This window comes from Electrophorus electricus, chromosome 1, assembly GCF_013358815.1.
Source record: "Electrophorus electricus isolate fEleEle1 chromosome 1, fEleEle1.pri, whole genome shotgun sequence".
In the NCBI taxonomy this organism is placed as follows: domain Eukaryota; kingdom Metazoa; phylum Chordata; class Actinopteri; order Gymnotiformes; family Gymnotidae; genus Electrophorus; species Electrophorus electricus.
The window spans coordinates 5,211,046-5,231,502 of NC_049535.1; the positions used below are offsets into that span (position 1 = coordinate 5,211,046).

The 20,457-nt window shown below is 43.5% G+C and overlaps 1 protein-coding gene across 7 annotated transcripts in view; it reads left to right on the forward strand.

Moving 5' to 3' along the window:
* The window catches only part of LOC113573928 (A-kinase anchor protein 13), a 52,231-nt gene that overhangs the window by 5,298 nt on the left and 26,476 nt on the right, over positions 1-20,457 (forward strand). For 5 of the 7 annotated variants that reach the window (XR_004775759.1, XR_004775760.1, XM_035523793.1 and 2 more), the window contains exons 2-9: positions 985-1,028; positions 3,053-3,215; positions 5,402-5,689; positions 7,538-7,721; positions 8,424-8,619; positions 8,975-10,982; positions 11,975-12,069; positions 18,325-18,418. Coding sequence is in view for 5 of the 7 variants with exons in the window: in XM_035523793.1 (XP_035379686.1) it covers positions 996-1,028; positions 3,053-3,215; positions 5,402-5,689; positions 7,538-7,721; positions 8,424-8,619; positions 8,975-10,982; positions 11,975-12,069; positions 18,325-18,418 (3,061 nt within the window). In the remaining 2 variants the exon portion in view is untranslated. The remainder of the gene's footprint in view (positions 1-984; positions 1,029-3,052; positions 3,216-5,401; positions 5,690-7,537; positions 7,722-8,423; positions 8,620-8,974; positions 10,983-11,974; positions 12,070-18,324; positions 18,419-20,457) is intronic. The other 2 variants (XM_035523801.1, XM_035523798.1) reach the window with 2 other exon arrangements.

Sequence of the window (20,457 nt, forward strand, 5' to 3'; positions counted from 1 at the left end):
CTATTTATTTAACATTGAGCAGGAAAGCTGCAAACAAGTGAAACAAGTGTGTGGCCTGACTGCCTGTCAATGCTAAGAACACCTGTCACCCATATGCTTACTCTAATACAGACATGTGGCACTAATCACAGCAGATTCAAGCACCAGTCAAATGGCTTCCATTAATAAGGCTGCACACTACATAGAGAAAAGCCTGCAGTGTGATGGCATTACTACAGATTGCAATTGTGATATGCTTTGTGGTTGTTTTTAATATAAAGAAATAGCTGAAAGACCATCAACCCACGATCTGTTCTAATGGCATTTTTTCCTGCATTTGTTCGCAAAAATGATTGATGCTTGGTAGATCCTGTGACTGCACATCTGCAGTGTCTGAGACTGGTCAGCATGCTCACAGCACACAAAAGGGAAAGTGTAGGAGACCTCAATTGCATATTAGCTGCCTTTTGTGATGGCAATTATTGTAAATTCCAATATTGCGATAATGATTAGGAAACAAAATATTTTGCAGCTCTGTCCAACAATGAGGAGATATGATCAAACTTGGTCGATTCTTCTTTTGCTGTAGTGGAGTTTTTAATTAAGATCCAGAGAACCAAAAGCTGAAAAGTTTAAGTTTGTCTGTAGTGTGTCACTGTGACTTCACACTCTGATATCCTGTTTTTAGCCCAGGAGACATTTCTCTTGTGTCAGGAAGCTGTTTCACGAGGGCATTTTTGTAATTGTGCACATGAGCTGTTGTTTTGTTTTTTAATTGGGTCAGGTTCAGAAAATGGAGTTCAATCATTTATGTTTTCTCTTGTAAGCCATAATGAGACAAAACAGCTGCAATAAAGCAGGACAAACTACTCATGTCTGGAGAGCTGGAGAATCTCTTTTCAAGGCCATGTAAATCTTCTCTTAGGGAGAAGGGAGCAGTATGTAGAAGGTATAATGCATCTGTTCCTCAGACCTCTGTCTAATAATATTTTCCTCTTTCTCCAGTGTCCAGTGTCATGAAACTAAATCCACGTCAGGCTCCGTTATATGTAAGTATAATTTCAAAAACTCTTTCTGTGCTGCTGTTTGTTTAGTCAAATGGTTTGGATAGATAAAACCAATGCTAACAAGTGGACATCCTTTTTTGGTCCTATACCACCCATCTTCCTAAGTCAGCGTGAACGTAAATGCCTTGTGTGCAAAGTTTAAAAACAGATCGAGCTACTCCTGATTTCTGGCTAAGGTGTTTACCGGAAAAGCTCATCTCCCAATCGCGCTGGAACAGTCATCGTCCCTACAGGCCCTTTCCTATCTAACAGCCACTGCAGCTCGAGGAGTAACAACAAGACTCCAGCATGAAACAGGGCTTGGGACGGTCTCCTGTTCAGCCTCTTCCAGGGACCTGCCTCTTTCTGCGACGTGACCCGGAGCTGTCGGCACGTTACGGAAGAGGAGGACCAGCAGAGGCATGGGCATGGTGGACAGCTGGTGTCGTGTGTCATTCTGAAGCTCCTGTACGGAGGGGCCTCCACAAGGAGGAGGGGTGCTTCGTCGGGTGGGATTTTCCCCTGTTGCTGTGAAATGTGACATGGCTTCAAAGACACCTATCCCGGTGCTACCACACTGCAATTAAACAGTTGAATAGATATCATATCAGTTGAAAGGGCAGGAGAGCTGAATGCCACAGTGACACTGATACTGGGTGGATTATAATTGTTTGGTTGATGTATTGAAGCAAGAATAATCTCTCCTTACCTGCCTCTGCAGTATCCTATTTTTGCCATGGGTTTTGGTGCCATACTGAACGAGCTCATGTTTCAGTGGAGCTCAGTTCATAAAAAAATTAGTTCTGGATCTGCTTACTCCTGAGTCCTGATCAGGGTAAGCAGATCCAGTCCAGTTCATAGTAGTTTAACCCCTTACACGTAACAGACCTGTGGTCAGGTGCAGCCTGCTGCTTCTCACTTTTCTAAGTACATACCTTACCTATTACTTTTTAGATAATACGCTTAAATAATATGAATAATAATCTATTATAATTATTAACTGAATAATAGGCAGAGGGTTTGAACATGTTAGTAAGACTTTAAACGGCAATATTCTCAACTTCTCCCACTGAATGGGTTGATTAATTATAGTAAGTTAGCATGTTTAGGTTTGCAAAGGTGAACACTGAATATAGTGTCTTATAGCTGTTTTGATAATTGCTCCAAAACAACACAACCGTTAAATGTGAGGTTTTGTGCAACCTCACTTTGTGGTGAGCCAACAGATCACAGTTTCCTGTCAAACCCCGCTTCATCTGTTCCTCATCTTGGTTCACACTTATTTTTTTTTTAAACTTCAGTTTAGTTTAGTTTGAATGGCAATGAAATGGGAAAAAGATAGGGTTGCATATAGGATTTTGTTGTTTTTTGACATAGCATGGTGTCATGTAGCAAATGTTGGTTATTGATTTACTTTTGAATTATCTTTGAATTAACTTTGGCAGAGGTTCCTGAGCATATGACTCTGTGTAGTTGATCAACCTTAGAGATGCTAACAAACTATTTGGAAACAGCACTATATATTGTTTCTTTTGCAGGGGTGTGGTTATTGTGGTTACTGACTGCAGTACGAAAAATCTGCAAGCTGTGGCCATTCCTTTATGCCAAAAAAAGGAAAATCAATGCATACATTTTTTGTTTGCCATTGAAACATTGAGAAACATTGTATTTGAAATAAGTGTGCATTACTTTATAGATAATGTGAAAATGAACCAAATTTTGATTCTAGTAAATGTATCAATTTTTTCAGTTTCTTGACATGTGTATGATGCACCTGTTTGAAAAGACATTTGCAATTCATGTCTTATTTCAGGAGCAACGTGCGTTATAGGAACACCCTTTTGCATATGTGCTGACATTAACATAACTGTTATGAACCTGATGTCAAAAACTTTGATCTTAATTCACATTCATGTCATCAAACCTGTGAAGTTAAAACAGTATCACTTGCCAGTCGAACCATGCTGCTGTCAGCCACAGCCGAGCGAATACATCATAAAACCCTCCTCTGTTGTCTGGTGTTGCAGGGCAGTTGTGTGTTAACCATTCAGCTCAGTGATGAAGAGCTTGGTGTGGGTGTGTTTGAGGGGGAGGATGTGGAGCTGTTTCTAGTGCTCACCGGATCCACACAGAGGCATGTCAGCAGCGTTCTTAGGCTCAGCCGTGACACCCTGCAACTGGTGTGCCCAGGTACACCCTTTCTCTTCACTCTAACGTCCCATTGAATTGTGCCTCTCCCTTTGCTTTTTTATTTTCTGTCATTTTTTTTTTCAGCTGTCCTGGCTAAATACAGTAGCCCAATCAAGGGTTGCCATTGACCTCTGCTTCGGTCTCAGTTTTAGATTGATTTAAAAAGGGTCATTTTTGGGTTAATCATTTCAGTTGGGTTTGCAGCCTTTTTGTGGGGAAAGCTGAGGAATGTTCTGCTCACCGTGGACACCATGAGTCTGTGTGGTGAATGTTTAACTGCAGTGCGAGTGATTTTGCCTTGGACTGCGTGTCCAGGGGAATCTTCATCTGTTTACATACTTAGACAGAGAAGGGGCATTTGATCCAGCATGTTTGATCCAGCATCGACCAGCAACCCTGCTCAGAACTCCAGAATAAGTTCAAATTCTTTGTTTGTCTTAGATAACTCAAACATAAACCTTTCGGTCCCACATCCCTTGTCGTTGCCTGCAATACTTAATGGCCTTCACCTGACCCAGGGGTCAGTCAGCATCATACATTATGCAAGGCCCTGTTCCCTGCTCCCTCCAGCTTGCCTACGCTGCCTCTCGAGCCAGGCAATAGGAGGCAGCACCTCGCGCAGCATGTTTGGGGATCTGATTAAGGGAGGCACCCAAGGGACCTCAGAAACCTCCTCCCCGTGATCCGGCTGGGTGTGCCTCAGCATATCCAGACCCATGCCGCTGGACTGTACCGCAGGCGGTTATTTGCCAGCAGCGATGCGGGAATCTCAGTGAACCCAAGGCTGCTCATTTCCGAGTACAGTCTCTCGGGCAGCCAAAATGCAGTGACGTAGAAGTGTGGTTAGTTTAGCTGGTCTCTTTGGCCTTCAGTCTGTGATTTACTGTGGGTCAGGGCTAATGCCAGCCTAGGCTGAAGAAAAATGGGTAGGCTAGGAAGAGCTTGACAGGCATGCAGAAGATTTATGAATCCACCTTAATTTTTTTTTTTTTCCTGCATTGGTGGGCTGCCTGTAGTAATATTTTAAGGTCAGTAAAGAACGACAGCACGTGTCATTTATGGAGAGGTAACGATTAAACATACCGGAGTGTCGTTTCCCAGTGCTAATTTCCAGAATGTTGTTAGAGTTTGATGAGTCCTCTTTTCATGTCTCTGTACAAGGCCACATCAGCTGAGCTCCTCTCACCTGAGAAGGCTCCGGGAGAGGTGTCAGTTACACCAGTTCTGGTTTCCCTTCTGTAGGGAACTTGAAGGCGACGTGTGAGGTGCGGGTTGCTGGGAAATACACAGCGTGTTTTACTTCATTCCCAGAGAGCCATCTTTAACCTTGCACTTTGACCATCTTGTGTGCGCCGCTTTTTAGAGTGAGACTTGGCTGTCGCGTTTATGGGAACCACAGACTCCAGCCACAGTGGTTATGGGCAGAGCGTGGGTTGCCATACAGATAATTACTTGAGCTTAGTGCTGTAAGGAAGAAGACACCTTAACACTATTATTGGTTTAAGTTTACAGCTTATTGTGGTGGAAAAAGAACATTTCAGTTTATTATCAGGCTTTTACCAACATTCATGGTAGGCTATATCCATTTGGGAAAGGGCTGTGTAATATATTGTCCAATCATTATTATCGCAATATTTTCCTTTGTAATACTGACATAAAAGGCTGCAGTATACAAATTGCTAACATTTTTTGATATGTGCTCTGACCCTCCTGACCACTGCTGAATGATGGGTGCTGCTAAGGTGTTTTAATGAGTCATGGTATTCACATGGTTAGTGTAATGCAGGAGTAATTCAGAAGTAAGGCAGGCCAGTCTTTGCCCATGGCCCATCAAGGAGTCATGACCTGGCTTTTTAAAATGTTGCAAGGCACATTGCATTTGCTATGCATAATAGCATAATTTCACTATAGTGTTTTATTTCGATATTATGCAGTTCCAATATATGGTAGTGTCACAATGGATTCTTTATGCAAAATTTTGCACCAGAGTTGAAATGTTAATTTTCTTAATATTAAAGCAAAATCCTGCTCTCTATGTATGGCATACTATGTAGTAAATATTATAACATATATACTTTTGTATATAAATAGTTTGCATAGTGTGCATGCATATTAATGTTTTGAGCGGGTTTGGAAACAATACAGTGACTTTCGACCCTTGTCTTTCTCTCCCTCACCCTCACTAGCTCACGACTGCTGTGAAACAGTCGTGGTCACGCTGTGCTGGGCAGACCCACACGGCCTTGTGCACCAACTTGCCTCGGAGCACATGTGCTTCACCCAGGACCTGGCCTTCGACATGGCCCACTTCCTGGTAGGCAGCGTGGGCCATGCCGACATGCTGGAGGGCGTTCTGCTGCTGGACGAGCACCAGATCCCCCTGCAGGAGTGCGAGAGGCTGGACCAGAGCCTGGCCCTCGCTCTCGCCCATCTCACGCCGCCCCCTGGCTTGAATCTTCTGGGGAACAGCGGCGGTAAGCACACTGCCGATCGGCCTCGGTGTCCACGGGTGAAATGTACTAGCGGTCTGGTGACTTCAGTCACTCTTCCAATCAGTTGTTTTCATCTAAATGTGTTGGGGACGGACAGGTCTTAAATCAACCAGAAACCCACATCTGATGGAACTGTTTATGAACGGTTTATGGAACTGTGTCTCATCACCATCATGTATTTCATTTATGTAGTGAATTTCATCTTAAGCTGAGGCCAGTCACAGTCACATCCTCTTAATAGCTGAACTGAAGCTTTGCTAAGAGAAATAATTTCTTCCTGCAAATGTCTCATATAGCATTTTTAAATAATACATTTCTAAACCTGTAGATGGCGTCTGGGAATCGGAGTATGAGCTGTTCATGTATCTTAGATGTACAGAAAGAGGTTTCACTCTGGCATCTGAATTGCTATTATTATGCAAATATTAGAACAAACGGCATAGGAGATAACAAAGAAAACATTACATTTTCTTTGAATAGTCAATTTAGTCAATGCAGCACACAGGATTCTGCTGAACACCTCTCGAGTGGCAAGAGAAACACTGAGGAGTTATCCTCATTTTCCTTATTTTCTATCTCTGTTTTTTCTTTTCCATTGCCAGTTTGTTAGCATGAATCAGTCTGAGCAGAATGTATGCCATACTAAGAGAAACATTATTGGCTGATATCTCTGTGCAATTAGGCCAACTTCCTGTAGTTTCAAGCATAGTGAGTTCACTTTATTTTCTGACATCATGACAGCTATAATCCACTTTACCCATGTCAAATAGAAGGCTATTTAAATATATTCTGGCCTGTTTCTTTTGGTAGGGACCATTAGACATCCACCTTTGTATATTTCACTGCTTTATTGCCATAGGAGATGTTTTCTTTTAGCTTGAAATCAGAAAAGTTTTTGTTTTTCTAATCCATTTAATCTGAATTTGCAGTTCCTTAAGCAATGATTGGAAATACTGAGCATTTAATTTGTTACTTAATTATGAAAATGTTGAATAATGCATCTAGTGTCAATATAACATTGTGTATGCACAGTGATGAAATCATATAGTAAGAACAGTATAATGTGTGTAGTTTATTCAACAAGACACTACATGAAACAGGACTTCAGTTTCAAATCACGATTGTTAAACAAGTGGAGGTGTTTTCTCTTGAGGAACGGTCCAATATAGTTCGACTACTTCACATAGCTCAGGACACATCAATATTAACCCCTGTATTAAGCCTCAGCAGTGAGTGTGTGCACACGAAAGAGAGAGGGGGTCTTTTTTTGTCCGTTTGTGTGTATGTGTGTGCACAAGAGAATCTGTGTGAGAGACCTGGTGTGACTTGAGCTCGGTGCATGTCAAGGCAGTGCCTGTCATAATTTAGTGAAGCATGTTCTGCAGTCTTCTTTATTTGAAGATGGAGCATGTCGAATGAAGAGGAACAGGCTGTAATACAGTCCGTTACGCCATTCAATCCAGACGCACCCAGGCCCTCCTACTCTTTGCGCAAACAGACAGTGGTTGCAAATCAGTTAATATCTCAACTAGAACCACTATTTAGAGTACCAGCAGACGTTACAGTGGCAAGCAGGGATGCACTGTAATAAAATGATTGCGCCCTATTGAATATACTAGATCAGACCACATGTGTTATTTAGTAAATAATGTTTGAACTTGAGTTATTGAAAGTTGTTGAAAACAACATAAACATGCAGGGCTTTGTTACACATGGACCCAGTGTTCCCAAATCACCTAAGCCCACTGAGAGTTCTTTAAATGCAGTAACAGGTATGTGGAACCAGAGTTCATCTCCTGCTTCTGACTGTGCCAACTTTACTGACTCTAGACCCAGAGCCTCAGGAGACCCTCCTGCATTTCGCCGCCCGCCGAGGGCTCTGTCGAGTGGCCAGCTTCCTCCTTCAGCAGCCTGGGGCACGGGATGCTCTGGCCCTCCCAAACAAGCAGGGGGCCACCCCAGCCAGCCTGGCCCACAGCAGTGGGCACCGTGCCCTGCTGGAGCTCCTCACCCAGTGAGTGCCAGCAGCTGCTACACATAACTGCTCGCAAGCTAACTCTGGGTCCATCTTAAAAAGGAAGCATTCACACAGTTATGCTAGCATGGCTAACAGCATGTGGAGTTACCGTGATCTCTCTGCCTACTCTCCTCCAGCTCTGGATTCTTTAGCACAACAGTGCAACACTGCAGTCATACATGGGAATGTCCCAAACAATACAACCATTCTTGAAAGCAACCATTCTTGAATTACTTGTTACATATACAGGTTATTATTTTAGCATATACTTTATAAAATGTTTAGTGTTCAGTTAAATATGCTGAAGACATTTTCTCCCGACCATGGGATGACACATTGTATCATTTGAATCCCTTATTAACAAATTATTGGAAGATTTTCACAAAATGAGGTCACACTTGGCTACTCTGGTGACGTCAGCCCTCTATGATTCAGAGAGCCATAGCAGTAGGTTTCAATTGGCCTCACTAAGAAAGTCCACTCCACCCAGGATTTCACAATAGCAGAGGCTAGACTTTCAGGGCCATTACATCTCATAATGTCCATAGTGAATCCTACTTAGGTTGTTAAGAAAAACCCATGCTGTGAAGATCGTTGCATTTAGAGAAATCTCATATTTCTGTTATAATATTTCTATTAAGATGTTGTTCTATTTTATATCAGATGGTTATTGCTGTTTTGGGTGTGCCTTACAATCAGGTGGCTTGTTTCGGGCAGGGAGACGACGGGCACCCGGCACAGCACTGAGACACGTCACCACGTTTCCTCGGGTGCTTGTGTGGTGCAGCACCACCCGTGTCTGAACACTTACACCTTGTCAGTGGGCACCCAGCCTGGCACTGCGCCCCGCAACCTGCAGGCAGACGTGCAAGACCTGCGCCACCTGATCTTCCAGGTGAGTCACGCTCTCCAGCTGCCTTGTTTACTAGGCAGTATCTCTGTTCATGTTTCTCTTTCTCTCACGCACTCTCCCTCACTTCCTACCTCTACTTCTGTCTATCGATCTCTTTCTCTCTCTCTTTCTCTCTCTCTTTCTCTCTGTTACTATCTTCATGTTAACACAAATAATTGTGTCGGTCTAATGTGTCTTGAAGTTGCCGCGTAATTTTTGCCTTCCGTTATGTGTAATCTGCACTAGAGCGAGATAGTCAGTGATTTATATAACCGCATGGACTGAGGTCGATAAGATGTGAAAAAACTCGCTGGCTTAAGTGGGAGAAAACCAAGCGGCTGTTTCTGTCTTCTCTCAGGGAGGAGCGGCCCGAGACCATGCGGACGTAGCAGAGACAAAAGGGGCCTGCTTCGAACAGCTGCAGCACGACTCCCTTGACAGCGGAGAGCAAGGGTCGACTCCTGCGTGTGTGAAAGGAAGCGTGGACGAGTGTGCCCACTGCGAGGATCTGCTCTGGTGTGAGGAGGGGGACAGCGTTCTGGGCTCGAGCGCCATTAGTGAGGAGGAGCGGGTGTGTTCTCGGGGAAACGTCGAGGGGGATTACGGAGCGCGAGTGCCCGGCGCAGTTGCTTGTGTAGGGGGACCAGGCAGGGAGGGAGATAGTGGTGACAGCTTACAGAGCCAGTCAGAGGGGGAGAGCAGAGCTGTCCAAGCTCCATCCTGTGGAAAGGAGGGAGAGGAAACTGATAGAGCTCAAGACTTGATCTGCGAGACACAGGGGAGTACTGAGGGGCCTTCCGAGGAGGTCCAGGAAGAGGGGTGCAGCTCTGAAAGACCAAACCAGCCTCTGGAGAAAGAATTATCAGAGCACAGAGGAGCATCAGGAGATATGGGAATCACACAGTCGCTCGACACACCTGAAAGTTCTGATGGGGATTCTTGCTCCCACGACACATACAGCAGCGATGAGACTAAAGTAGAGAATGGGAACACTGATTCTCTTGAACTGGAGGGCAAGAGAGTACATAAGGAACTGCCCGACTTAACCCCAGCAACGGATCAACTATCGAATAGCTCATGTGAAAAAGGTGGGAACGAAACAAATGTGTCGAGGGTCACATGTTCAAGTCCATCTTCTACAGCAGATACGGAACATTTCTTAAAGGACAGTCAGGAAATAAACACCAGGCAGAACTGTTGTGACCAGACAAGTGACAGCTATGAAATAGGAGCTAAAGAACAAGAAAAGGATGAAGGACACAATAGTGAAGTCCAGGAAGACGGTACCCCTGATATCTTGTCTCCTAGCACTGAAACAGAAAGCAGAAAAGAACAGTGTGATATAACTTGTCACCATAGAGATATATCTGATAACACTTTAGAGGACAGATGCCAAGAGAAAAGCAATTTTGAGGAGACAAACGAGCCTCAGGCATTCTTAGGTCCAGAGTGTAATGGTCACATACTACATTATTCAGGTTTTGAACTGGATGTTTCATCTTCAGTGACATTTAATGCTGTTTCCGGAAATAATTCCCCCTTACTTGAGCAAGAAACAGAAGCGAGCAGTAAGGAACAACTCGACACAGGGGAACAAGACCCGACTGAGGTAAGCGAAACAGCAGCAAGAAGTGAAAGTGAGATACAACAATCGAGAAGCACTAGTTATGTCTCACTGCATGAACCTGGCACAGAGCCTGAATCCCCCACAACAACTAGTGAGGATACCTTAGAACTTGATGAATCTGAGAGTTGGGCTACAGATGTAGCACAGGGGATTTCTTGCAGTGACCAGCCTGATGGTCCTCAGAAATACACTCTCAATTCTGACTTTCAGCAGGTAGCATGGTTAGAAGACACAAGGAACAAGGGGAACAAGGATCTTTTAGAACGCCATGACTCTTTTGAAGACCAGACAGCAGAAATCATGTTGGAAAGTGGTTATGTCCATAATACACAAGATATGAACTTTATCCCTCATGAAAACAGTGAAAACATTCCTGACCCAGGAGATGGAGTTACCCCTCAAAATTCTGTAGTTGATCACCCAGGAGACATGGAGGAACTGAGGGACACTGGAAATTCTGAAAACAGCCAAACAATCCGAGAGGAAAAACTCCAACTTTGCTTGGACCACAGTAACTCTGAAGGTGGCGTTTTGCCTACCTTGAATGCAACTGATTTGGTAGAAGATTCACTTTTATTTGAAGAACAACCAAGTGTGACCGAGCTGAGAGGCGATGCTAGCTCTAAGCCAGTAGTGAGGAAGACAGATTCTGCGCGTACAGAGACATCTGAGACACAAGAAGTACAGGAAAAAGAGTCTGAACTTCATCAGAACACACATGTCAAGGCACTTCAAAAAGGTGAGATTCAGTCTGATGTTCTCTGTACCTCAAATATACATGCAAGCATTTACTAAATGAAAAATCTGTCCTGGTCCTTGTTTATTTCTCACTGGATAACAGATAAACTGTAGCGTTTGCATACAAATTGTTTGCATCAGCTGTAACATTACAGTGCCATGTAGACCAGAGTGTTAAGAAGTTACATATGATAAAAGATTAGATATGCATTGTGCCATTCTTTTGTGTGCCTTTGTTGTAAAAAAAAAGAAAAAAGAAGTGGGTTATTTGTTTTGCCATAATGCAGGCGTTATGAACACTGTGATATCAAAAAATACTCTCCTATTAGAAAAATGCTGACGGAAAGAATGTGTTAAAGGCATTGTTTGATTATCTCTGACTCAGCAAAGAAAAAGGTTTCCTCTGATGGGCCCCACCCACATTTAACCAAAACACAGTAATTATTTCTTTCTAAGCCCGAAGCAAATGTTAAAAGTAACTTGTAGCTCCATCATGCCCAAGCCAGAAGTAAATGGGGTGTACACCTATATCTTAGGATATATTTACAACAGAATGTAACTTAGCAACGGTTGATGTCATCACGATATCCAGGAAAAGCAAAGATGATGTTGTCCTCCATTCAGCTCCTTTCCTGACTATTTTTCATTCTTTGCTGTCAAAAGAACAGTACATGACTACGCCCATATTTTAATGGCCATTGTTATCACTGCAGAATTACATAATAGATGTCAAGTAACTGGACTGGCTATATTCAGGCCTGGGTCTGTTTTTTGTTGAAACAGTGGCACTGCAGGGAATGTTTTCAATTCATTAATCACTCACTAAAAATGACCAGTATTTTCCATCCTCAGTCAGGAAGCTAAAGATGGGCCACAGGCCAGCGGTCGTCTCTTGATTTGTCACATTTGTTCAATGAACTTTGCTGCCACCAGTATCAGCCTCTATTATCATGCTGTCTGATTGGCTGTGATGGTGCATGTTCATGTCCACAGGTCTCGTCACAGAGACAGATGTCCCTTTGGAAAATCAGGTGGACCTTCCAACAGAAACATGTCCTGATGTAAACAGCAGCAATGATGCTTCCATGGTGAGTATAATTTCTTTGAAATATTTTACATCGTATCTTGGATTTTCTTTATTGCAGTGTGTGCAGTGTGAACAGGAATCTTCTTGACAGAAAGGTCCCTCCTAAATCCAGGACACATTAGTCACAAAAGATTTGGGTGTGTGAGTGGTTTTTTTTTTTTTTTTTTTTTTTTTTTTTTTTTTTTTGTGGTCCTAAAGTATGCCTGGGAATTGTGACTCTCCCATCTATTTCCTACAGATATTTGAGTAGTGTGTTTTTTTTTGTTTTTTTTTGCCAAACACAATGCCTGCATGCTCATAACATCTTAGAAAGAATTCTCTTCCCAACAGAACACATACTCGATCAGCTGCCCAACAGAGGTGTATGCTAACGGCACTTCCAGATGGGGGCAGTGTTTGCCATTCTTGCCCTTCTTAAAAGAGTGTCCCTTTTCAGTTGAAGTGTCCCTTTTCCCCCCACTGATGCACTGTTTTGATTGGCTCCCCCTAGTGCTTCCTTTAAATTTTGTTCTGTATTCTACTTGTAGTCTGACAATAGTTAAAGATGTCTTAAAAAAACAATGGCTTTTTACTTGATGAGAATCTGTTGCATGAAGCCCCACATTCATTATAGAATTGTAACCTTCCAGGTTTAACTAGAATAAGTGGACACTATAATATGTTCTCAGCCCAAGCACTCTGTGAGGTTTGCTCTGCGTGTCGGTGCTTCTACACAGCAACGTTCCAGGGTTATATTTTGTTTATTTCATACGCTCTTTAGTGCTCACAGGAGAGGGAGCTGACTTCCAGAGTAAGAACAGCTTCTATTGTTGCTGCTTGCTCAGAGGAAGAGAGCTGGGTTTGAGCTACCATGTGAAGTAAGCAAGCAATGTGGAAGTGTTTACTTTTGAGAAAGGTCGAATTGGAGGGGGTTGGAGAGGGAAGGCAGATAACAGGAAACCATGTGGCTGTGGCTGTGGCTGTGGCTGTGTGTGTATGTGTGTGTGTATGTGTGTGTGTGTGTGTGTGTGTGTGTGTGTGTAATCCATGTGCACATTGCATATGTGTGAGGGCTTAGGGGAACACTGAAGCAGTGTAGTCTGTCAGTGTGTCAGAATGCCAGAGCTTGTGAGGTTTTTTTTAACATCTTTGCTGAGTTATATTATGTGGAAAGAACCAGTAAAGCTGCCTGGTAGGAATGGAAGGTTAATTAGCTTGCCTGTAAAAGTGGTGACCAAACCACTAATGCTTAGACAAAACTTTCACACTGTTCATGCTACAATTGATTCCTATTCTGTAAACATTTTGTAACACTGTTTGTTTCAAATTAATTCTGGTTTCAGAAACCTGCTTACGTGTTTTCTAATGTAAATGTTTTCGGAAATAGATATTTACCTTAAAATGGCAACTTTAAGTAACTGGCAGTTTTATGCTAATTGTCCAAAATATCTATAATCAGGTATTCTTCTTTTGACTAGGGTGAGAGGTTAGACACTAAATCAGGCTTTTCGACCATTCAAATGCACATGGCCATAAGACCTTTGTGCATCACTAAAACCTTAATCCTGGCTTCCCTTAGGAAGCCAGTGCTGTTTTGCTTGAGCTTGTAATTTTAATGTGATGACCTCGTGAGCAGCTGTTCATCTACAGCTCTCTCACTCTTTTACGCTCTCTCTCTCTCTCTCTCTCTCTCTCTCTCTCTCTCTCTCTCTCTCTCTCTCAGTGCTCGCTCTCTCTCTCTCTCTCTCTCTCTCTCTCTCTCTTTAAGTTCTTTCTGTTAAATTGCTTCAGATTTACCCCGCCGAGCCAAAGCTAAGATTTCTGCTTATTTCAGCTTTGTGGATTAGAAACAGATGGAAAAAGGGACCATAAGGTGTTGCCTTGTTTTGCGAACGCAGCAGGACTTCCTTTCCTATTTAGCTACAGAGGGAGTGCCTTGTTGTGTGTTTGTACATAACAAGTTCATCACCGTGCTCTCGTGGTCACTTTTGCCACTTGACGGGCATTTGGAAGCATCGGGTCAAACTAGGCTGGGCGCTAGCGGCCTGGCACACAGGCCACCCTTCCCTGCAGCTGGGGAACTGAGCTGGTAGGTGTGACTCAGGGAGAGGGAGCGAGGCGGCGTGAACATGGGCATCGGAGGCGGAGGAGAGAACAGCGCAAGAGGGTGAAGTGGAAGAATGGCAACCGTGCGACCGAGGGAGAAGAGGGGGAGTGGTGGGGAAGAAAGGCGCAGCGAGTGGAAGGGGCTGGCCCTTCACACAGATGTGAAAGATTAGGAGCTTCTCATTTTTCCAAAAAGGCTCTCACAGCAGGGACGTCGCTCACAAGGACCTCATGTTGGAAATAAGCGCCAATTTGCGGACAACGGTACGTTTTGCTGGAAGATGTACGAGCGGCATAAACGGCGGTACAGTTTGTGTGAAAGAGGAGGAGGAGCAGTGGATGTGGTGTTAATAAAGGTAAGGAGTGTCGGATAGTCCTGCGCTGCATTAACATTCCGTGCTTTAGCAGCACGGCAACTTTACCTTCATCCTATCACACTCTCTTGACAGTGGGACTTTTACGCTTAAATTCAAGTATTAATTCTCGTAACATCATAAGTATGCCCAGCAGAGAAATACCCCACAGTGAAAAGGAAAATTTTGGCTTGTTAGTACCACATGCAGGCCCTGTTGCTACCTCGGAGTCTTAAATAATGCTATCGACTGTAATCGTTTATGTTGTTGTTTAAGAAAATTGTAGGACTGTGATGAGGAGTGTCCAGTGGAATCATGCAGTGTGTTGATGTGTATATGTTTGTGCTGGTGTGTGGATGTGGGTTTGTTTGTGCAGGGTGGGGTTTGGCTTTGGCTGTGTAATGTGGTCCTCCAGGCTCAAGCCTGGGAACACACCACTGCTCAACTTCAGATTATGATGCTATAGCGGATATGATATAGAAATTGAGTCATTGACATGGCTGTTGTCATTCCCATGAGTAAAAGGTTTTCCAAAGATCTTATCATCTCATGACTTGGTCTGTATCCTTAGGAGAAATATCAGATATTTCAAATGATCTATAAGGGTCTTATTTTTTTTTACAGACATTAGCTGTTAATTTTATGAAGGATTCTTTTATTATTTTTGTCCATAAAAAGTCAAACTTTGTTTAATCAAAGTTAGGTTTGTTGTGACTTTCCTCTTAGAAGCTCAGATGCCTGTGGCTGAAATGAGAAGGTTGTGATGAACTGTTCTGTCAGTAGACATTCTTATTCATGGTTTTGAAAGTCTGCACCACTTAATGACTCCATAAGACCAGACGACTTTTTCACTTTACCTGGGCCACTGCCCTTCTGATATCCCAAAGTCTATGCTGTAACAATTGTGTGCGCACATGCGTGTGAGAGAGCGAGAGAGAGAGACTCCATAGGCAGAAGGGGTGAGGGTTGGCTGAATTTGGTGGCAGTCTGGGAACCAAAGTTTAAGTCCTAACGGTTTCCTTTGGCCCACGGCCTGGAGAGACTGATGGAAATGGGGCACTCGGCCAAGTGACTTCATACCACTGCACTTCAACTGAAATCGCTGTCCTCACACATTTACAACCAAGCTTGGGTACATCTCGAAATTGTTTCTGTATGAACATAGCAACTGTGCAGAAACAGTATGTGTTCAGCATGACCTATTAATTGATCAAAATGTCTTGACCTCCCCCTTTTACTTCACAGTGAGAGGAGCTTATAATTTTTAACCTTCTTTCCCAGGCTTTTGAACAAGGCATGCATCAAGGGCTGGTCTTAGGGCTCGTTTATTTTTAAACCGTGTGTTTTTATCGGGCACATTTTTGAATGTTGGGCTTCCGACCAAGCCTGCTGGCGCTGCCTTTCCCACTCACTCCCCTGGCCCTGCAAATATGCAGGCAGAGCAGAAGTGGTTCTGGTGAGGGACCTCAGGCCATATCTGGCATCATGCTGGGAAGTCAAGCCAAGCACTATGTGCTGAGGCCAGTGCTAAACCCAGTGCTTGGGAAGTGAGCAGCACGTGAACTGGAGAGCCTTCACCGGGTGGGTTTTGGAAAATGGCAGACATGGGATGAGCTTTTGCTGGTGTTTATACATCTAAGGGCAAATGTGTCATTAGTATGCCTGGAGATGTTATCCAGCCAGCTTTTATCTCCTTCAGGAGGATGCACATTTGCAGCTAAGCGTCTTTATGCATAGGGGTGATAACATGCATATAGTACCTGCATAGTCTTCAGGGTCATAGCTTTTATTTTGCATCACGGATATGTGCTATATATATATGTGTGTGTGTGTGGGGGGGGTGTCTATATGTATATGTATGTATAAATAAAAAGAAAGGAGGTGATGCATTTCCTGTACATGAAAAAAAATTACATTTTTAAAGTGAAAGAAAGTCATAGAAAGTATTCTATAGCTCATCTACCATGAACTGAAAGTGAAGTCACTGTAGGTGATTCATTCTTCCTTGTTGTCTTGCTGTTGATTTTAATCATTGAAGTGTTTGTATATACTTATGTATTTGCTTGTATTTGTGTTATATTAATACCCATTACAGTGGGAACTGCTTGGAGAGAAAGAGAACGAGAGCGTATGTGTGTGCGTGTGTGTGCATGCCTGTGTTTCAGCACTATGTAGCCTCTCTGGAGGGCCTTTGCGTGGGACAACAGGACTGTGTTCCCTGTCTAGGCTAGATTCTCAAAGACACACAGTGGCTACACAGTACACACACAGCCGGGAAGCTCCCATCAATAGGGCGTTGTGTATTATTAATTGGTTTAAAACTGTGTAGGACTGCTCTTTCTCCCTCTCTGTCTCTTTTTTACAAGCCCTAGTGGTGTAAACACAATTAGCCACTAACTAAAGGGAGAAATTTGACCTTCACTCAACCATCACATGCCTCAGGACACAGCAGAAATGATGTGATCAGGGCTGAACTCACTTCTCATGTAATTTGGATTTTGCTCACTCTCTCTCTTTCTCGCTCGCTCGTGCGCTCTCTCTCTCTCTCTCTCTCTCTCTCTTCTATGTCTCTCGTGTGCTCTCTCCCTCATAACTCCTTTTTCTTTTAGCTGGGTACCTAAACGTGTCCTTGCACTTGAAAAACCTGTTATAGGTTCTTTAACGAAATGCTGTTTGGTCATAACAAAGGCCATGGAGCTATGGTTTCCGACCAGGTGAATGTACAGTTGGCCTTTATAGCTGGTTATTGCCGAGGGAGCTTTATCCTCACCAGTTTTGTTTTGCTCAGAGTACCATCTGTAACATGAGAGCTGTATAAACATTACTAATGGAGAGCATGTATTCACTTTTATGTTGTTACTGGGAACAAATGTTGACACTGCTGTACAGTACATTAGCATGCTCCATTATTGCTTTCAAACTTGCTTTAACATGACTACTGCTGAATTACAGATTAGAATAAGCAGATAAATAGAATTTCCAGGTGTGGAAATTACTGCATTTTTTTAGTACATCTTTCATAAATGTGTGAAGAAAATGTGTTTCTCCATTCACATTGTTTTCTGTGTTATTAGCATTGCCTCCTGCTCACTGCTGTTAGTGTATTTGGCTAAGTTCACGTTTTAAGGAAAACCAATGACTGATTTCAGTCAGATTTATTCACCAAATATGCTGAAGCAATGGGCACACAATAATCCAAATCATGGCCTGTTTGTTTATTTGGCCTCTTGGTGAAAGGCCGCAGCTTTGTTTCTGATTGCTGCTGCTTTCTTTCATCCCCGAGAGGGTGTAAGGTGATGTGTGGCACGCAGCTGTTTTGGAGCTCTGGAATTATGGACCAATGAAAGTGCAAACTGAATTTAAGATCCTCGTGTGTACTGGTTGTGAGAGAGAGAGAGAGAGAGAGAGAGAGAGAGAGAGAGAGAGAGAGAGAGAGAGAGAGAGAGAGAGAGAGAGAGAGAGAGAGAGAGAGAGAGAGAGAGAGAGAGAGAGAGAGAGAGAGAGAGAGAGAGAGAGAGAGAGAGAGAGAGAGAGAGAGAGAGAGAACGGTGCGTGACTCTACCGACGCCACATGCTAAAGTGAACCTGCCTTCCGCTCTTCAGACCACGCACGTCACTTCAGCGGCAAAAACTAAACCAGGGCTTCTGAGGAATTGGGGACAGATATTTCATTATGAAGTCATGTCACTCTGGTGCCTTCTGCAGGGGACTAAGTTTGTGGTGGGGTGTGTCATTAGCGTGCAAACGGGCCTGCAATTTCCAGTCAGATGTTCTCGCATGCTGAACCATGACACTGTCTCTCTGCTTCCGCTTCCTAGATTCAGAGAGAGAGAAACTTTATGTTTCATGACTGCACCCAGGAGTCCAACAACAGTAAGGCCCAAGAGAAGAGACGTAACTCGGTGTGCACAGGTAATGGAGTTATTGAGTTTGTTTTGTCCCAGCCAGCACTGTCATATTAAATCAAGTTAACGCATAAATACTTGAGTACACATGCATCAAATGTATGAAATACAAAATACTCAGTGCCTGTGGTGTCTACTCTGTTGTTCTTGTTTTCTTACCAGCTTGGTAAACTGTACCGTGTCTGTCATAGACAGCATTGATTCATGGAGTCTTACACTGAGGGCGAAATGCAAAAGGGTTGAGAAAGAGCTAGTGATTACTTCCTGCAGCTGCTCTCTTCTACTTTCACATTTAAATAATGAATCTCCAGATGTTCCGATTCAGATGTCAGAGGCGGTCCTATTTTGATTTTGAAACACAGCACTGATTTTGTACTGTAATCGCGAGGGTTTTACTAGTCGAGTACCAGGTTGGGTTGTGTTCTCAGAAAATGGCATTCAAGTGTTAAACAGATGTATATTTACAGCATATCATGTAGAAACTTTGCAGCAAATCAAGTTTCCAAGCCAAAGCCATCGCTACACCTTCCTTAGCGATGAACGAATCCATGCTCACATGGTGCAGCCAAAACTCAACAGGGCCTGCTTATTAGCAAAACGGGAAGACGTTTTGCAGTCACCAGCATTGCAGCAGGGTGAGTCAGCTGTGACATGGGTGAATAGCAGGATGTGCTCGATGGGCCCTGAGATCTGCTGTCCAGGAGAATGATGTCATTGTGTGCGAGTACTCCAGCGTCGCCTGCTCCATGTAGGTCCTGCCCCTGTTTTGACTACAGATTGTGACATGACAGGACACGCGGCAGGATGTGGAATAGATAACTGGTCACCACGAGATAAAACTGTGTGTGTGAGAAAGGCAAAAAGGTTACATTTTCACATGCAAGTCAAGAAGTGAATTGCTGCCTTCGTCATCTTTGAAGAGAGCCATTTAAAGCCATGAGGACCTTTTTGTTGCTGGTCCACAACATTTCTTTCATCCCAGCTGGATTTCATGTGAAAGCGTTTCACTGTTTAAAATGATTTGTTGGTTGGTCATGTTCTTATGATGTCTTTTGATGGCAACTTTATGGATCAGATATATATGGATATGTACATATATGTTACCTACTGTATACTTTATAATGTGATGACCTTAGATGATAAACACTCCTTGATGCCATGTAGCAGTAGCAAAGAAAGGCAGCATTCGACACTTCTGAATGTCTTTTACAGCTCTGCAACAGGAAAAGCTTGTACATGGTAACAGCCCTACACTGTCTCTGTCTGCTGGGCTTTTAGTTAGCAGAGTGCTGCTATAATGGTGGGGGTGGCTCGGGTGCTGTTTGAGGTTTCAGCGTTAAACCTCAGATCAGTGCTGAAAGTCAACGTTTCCCTCCAATCACAGTGTTTCTGAGCAACAGCAGAAGGACCCATGGTCAGCGGACAGCTGTGGTGGGGACTGGAATAGCCCCTCCCCCTTTCCCCCCACATCATGACATCTGTGTTGTGAGCAACAGCTGACAAAACTCACATTCTCCTGCCAGGTGCTCCTATGCCTGCTCCTAAGCCCAGAGACCAAGCGTGTTCCTTTAGACTTGAACCAAGTAGCAGTTTGGCGCATCTGTTGATTTAAATTCTGAAGAGGGGTGATTCAGGTTTGAGACACGAGCTAGAACTTATTTGAGGTTTCCCCCTCTCACATGATAGAAGGTAGAAGAGTTACAGCTATGACATTACCGATAAGGACACAAACGATCTAACAAAGAATTATCTCGCAGAATTATCTGTGTTATCTGGGTTCTATTAAGTAACTTTGCATTTTTGCTTAAGCTTCTCTTACTGTGATTTCTCCAAACCCAGTCATAGAAATGGGTGCAAAAGCCTGTTTAGGTTCCACTAGGCCTGCTTTTTATGCACCTGTTTATGCACCTGTGCGAATTTGTGGACTTTTTTTTTTTCTTTTTTTGAGAAAACATGAGAAGTGAGAAGCGAAAGTAGCTGAAGTAAGTGTGTGTGTGCGCGTGCGTGCGTGCGTGTGTGTGTGTGTGTGTGTGTGTGTGTGTGTGC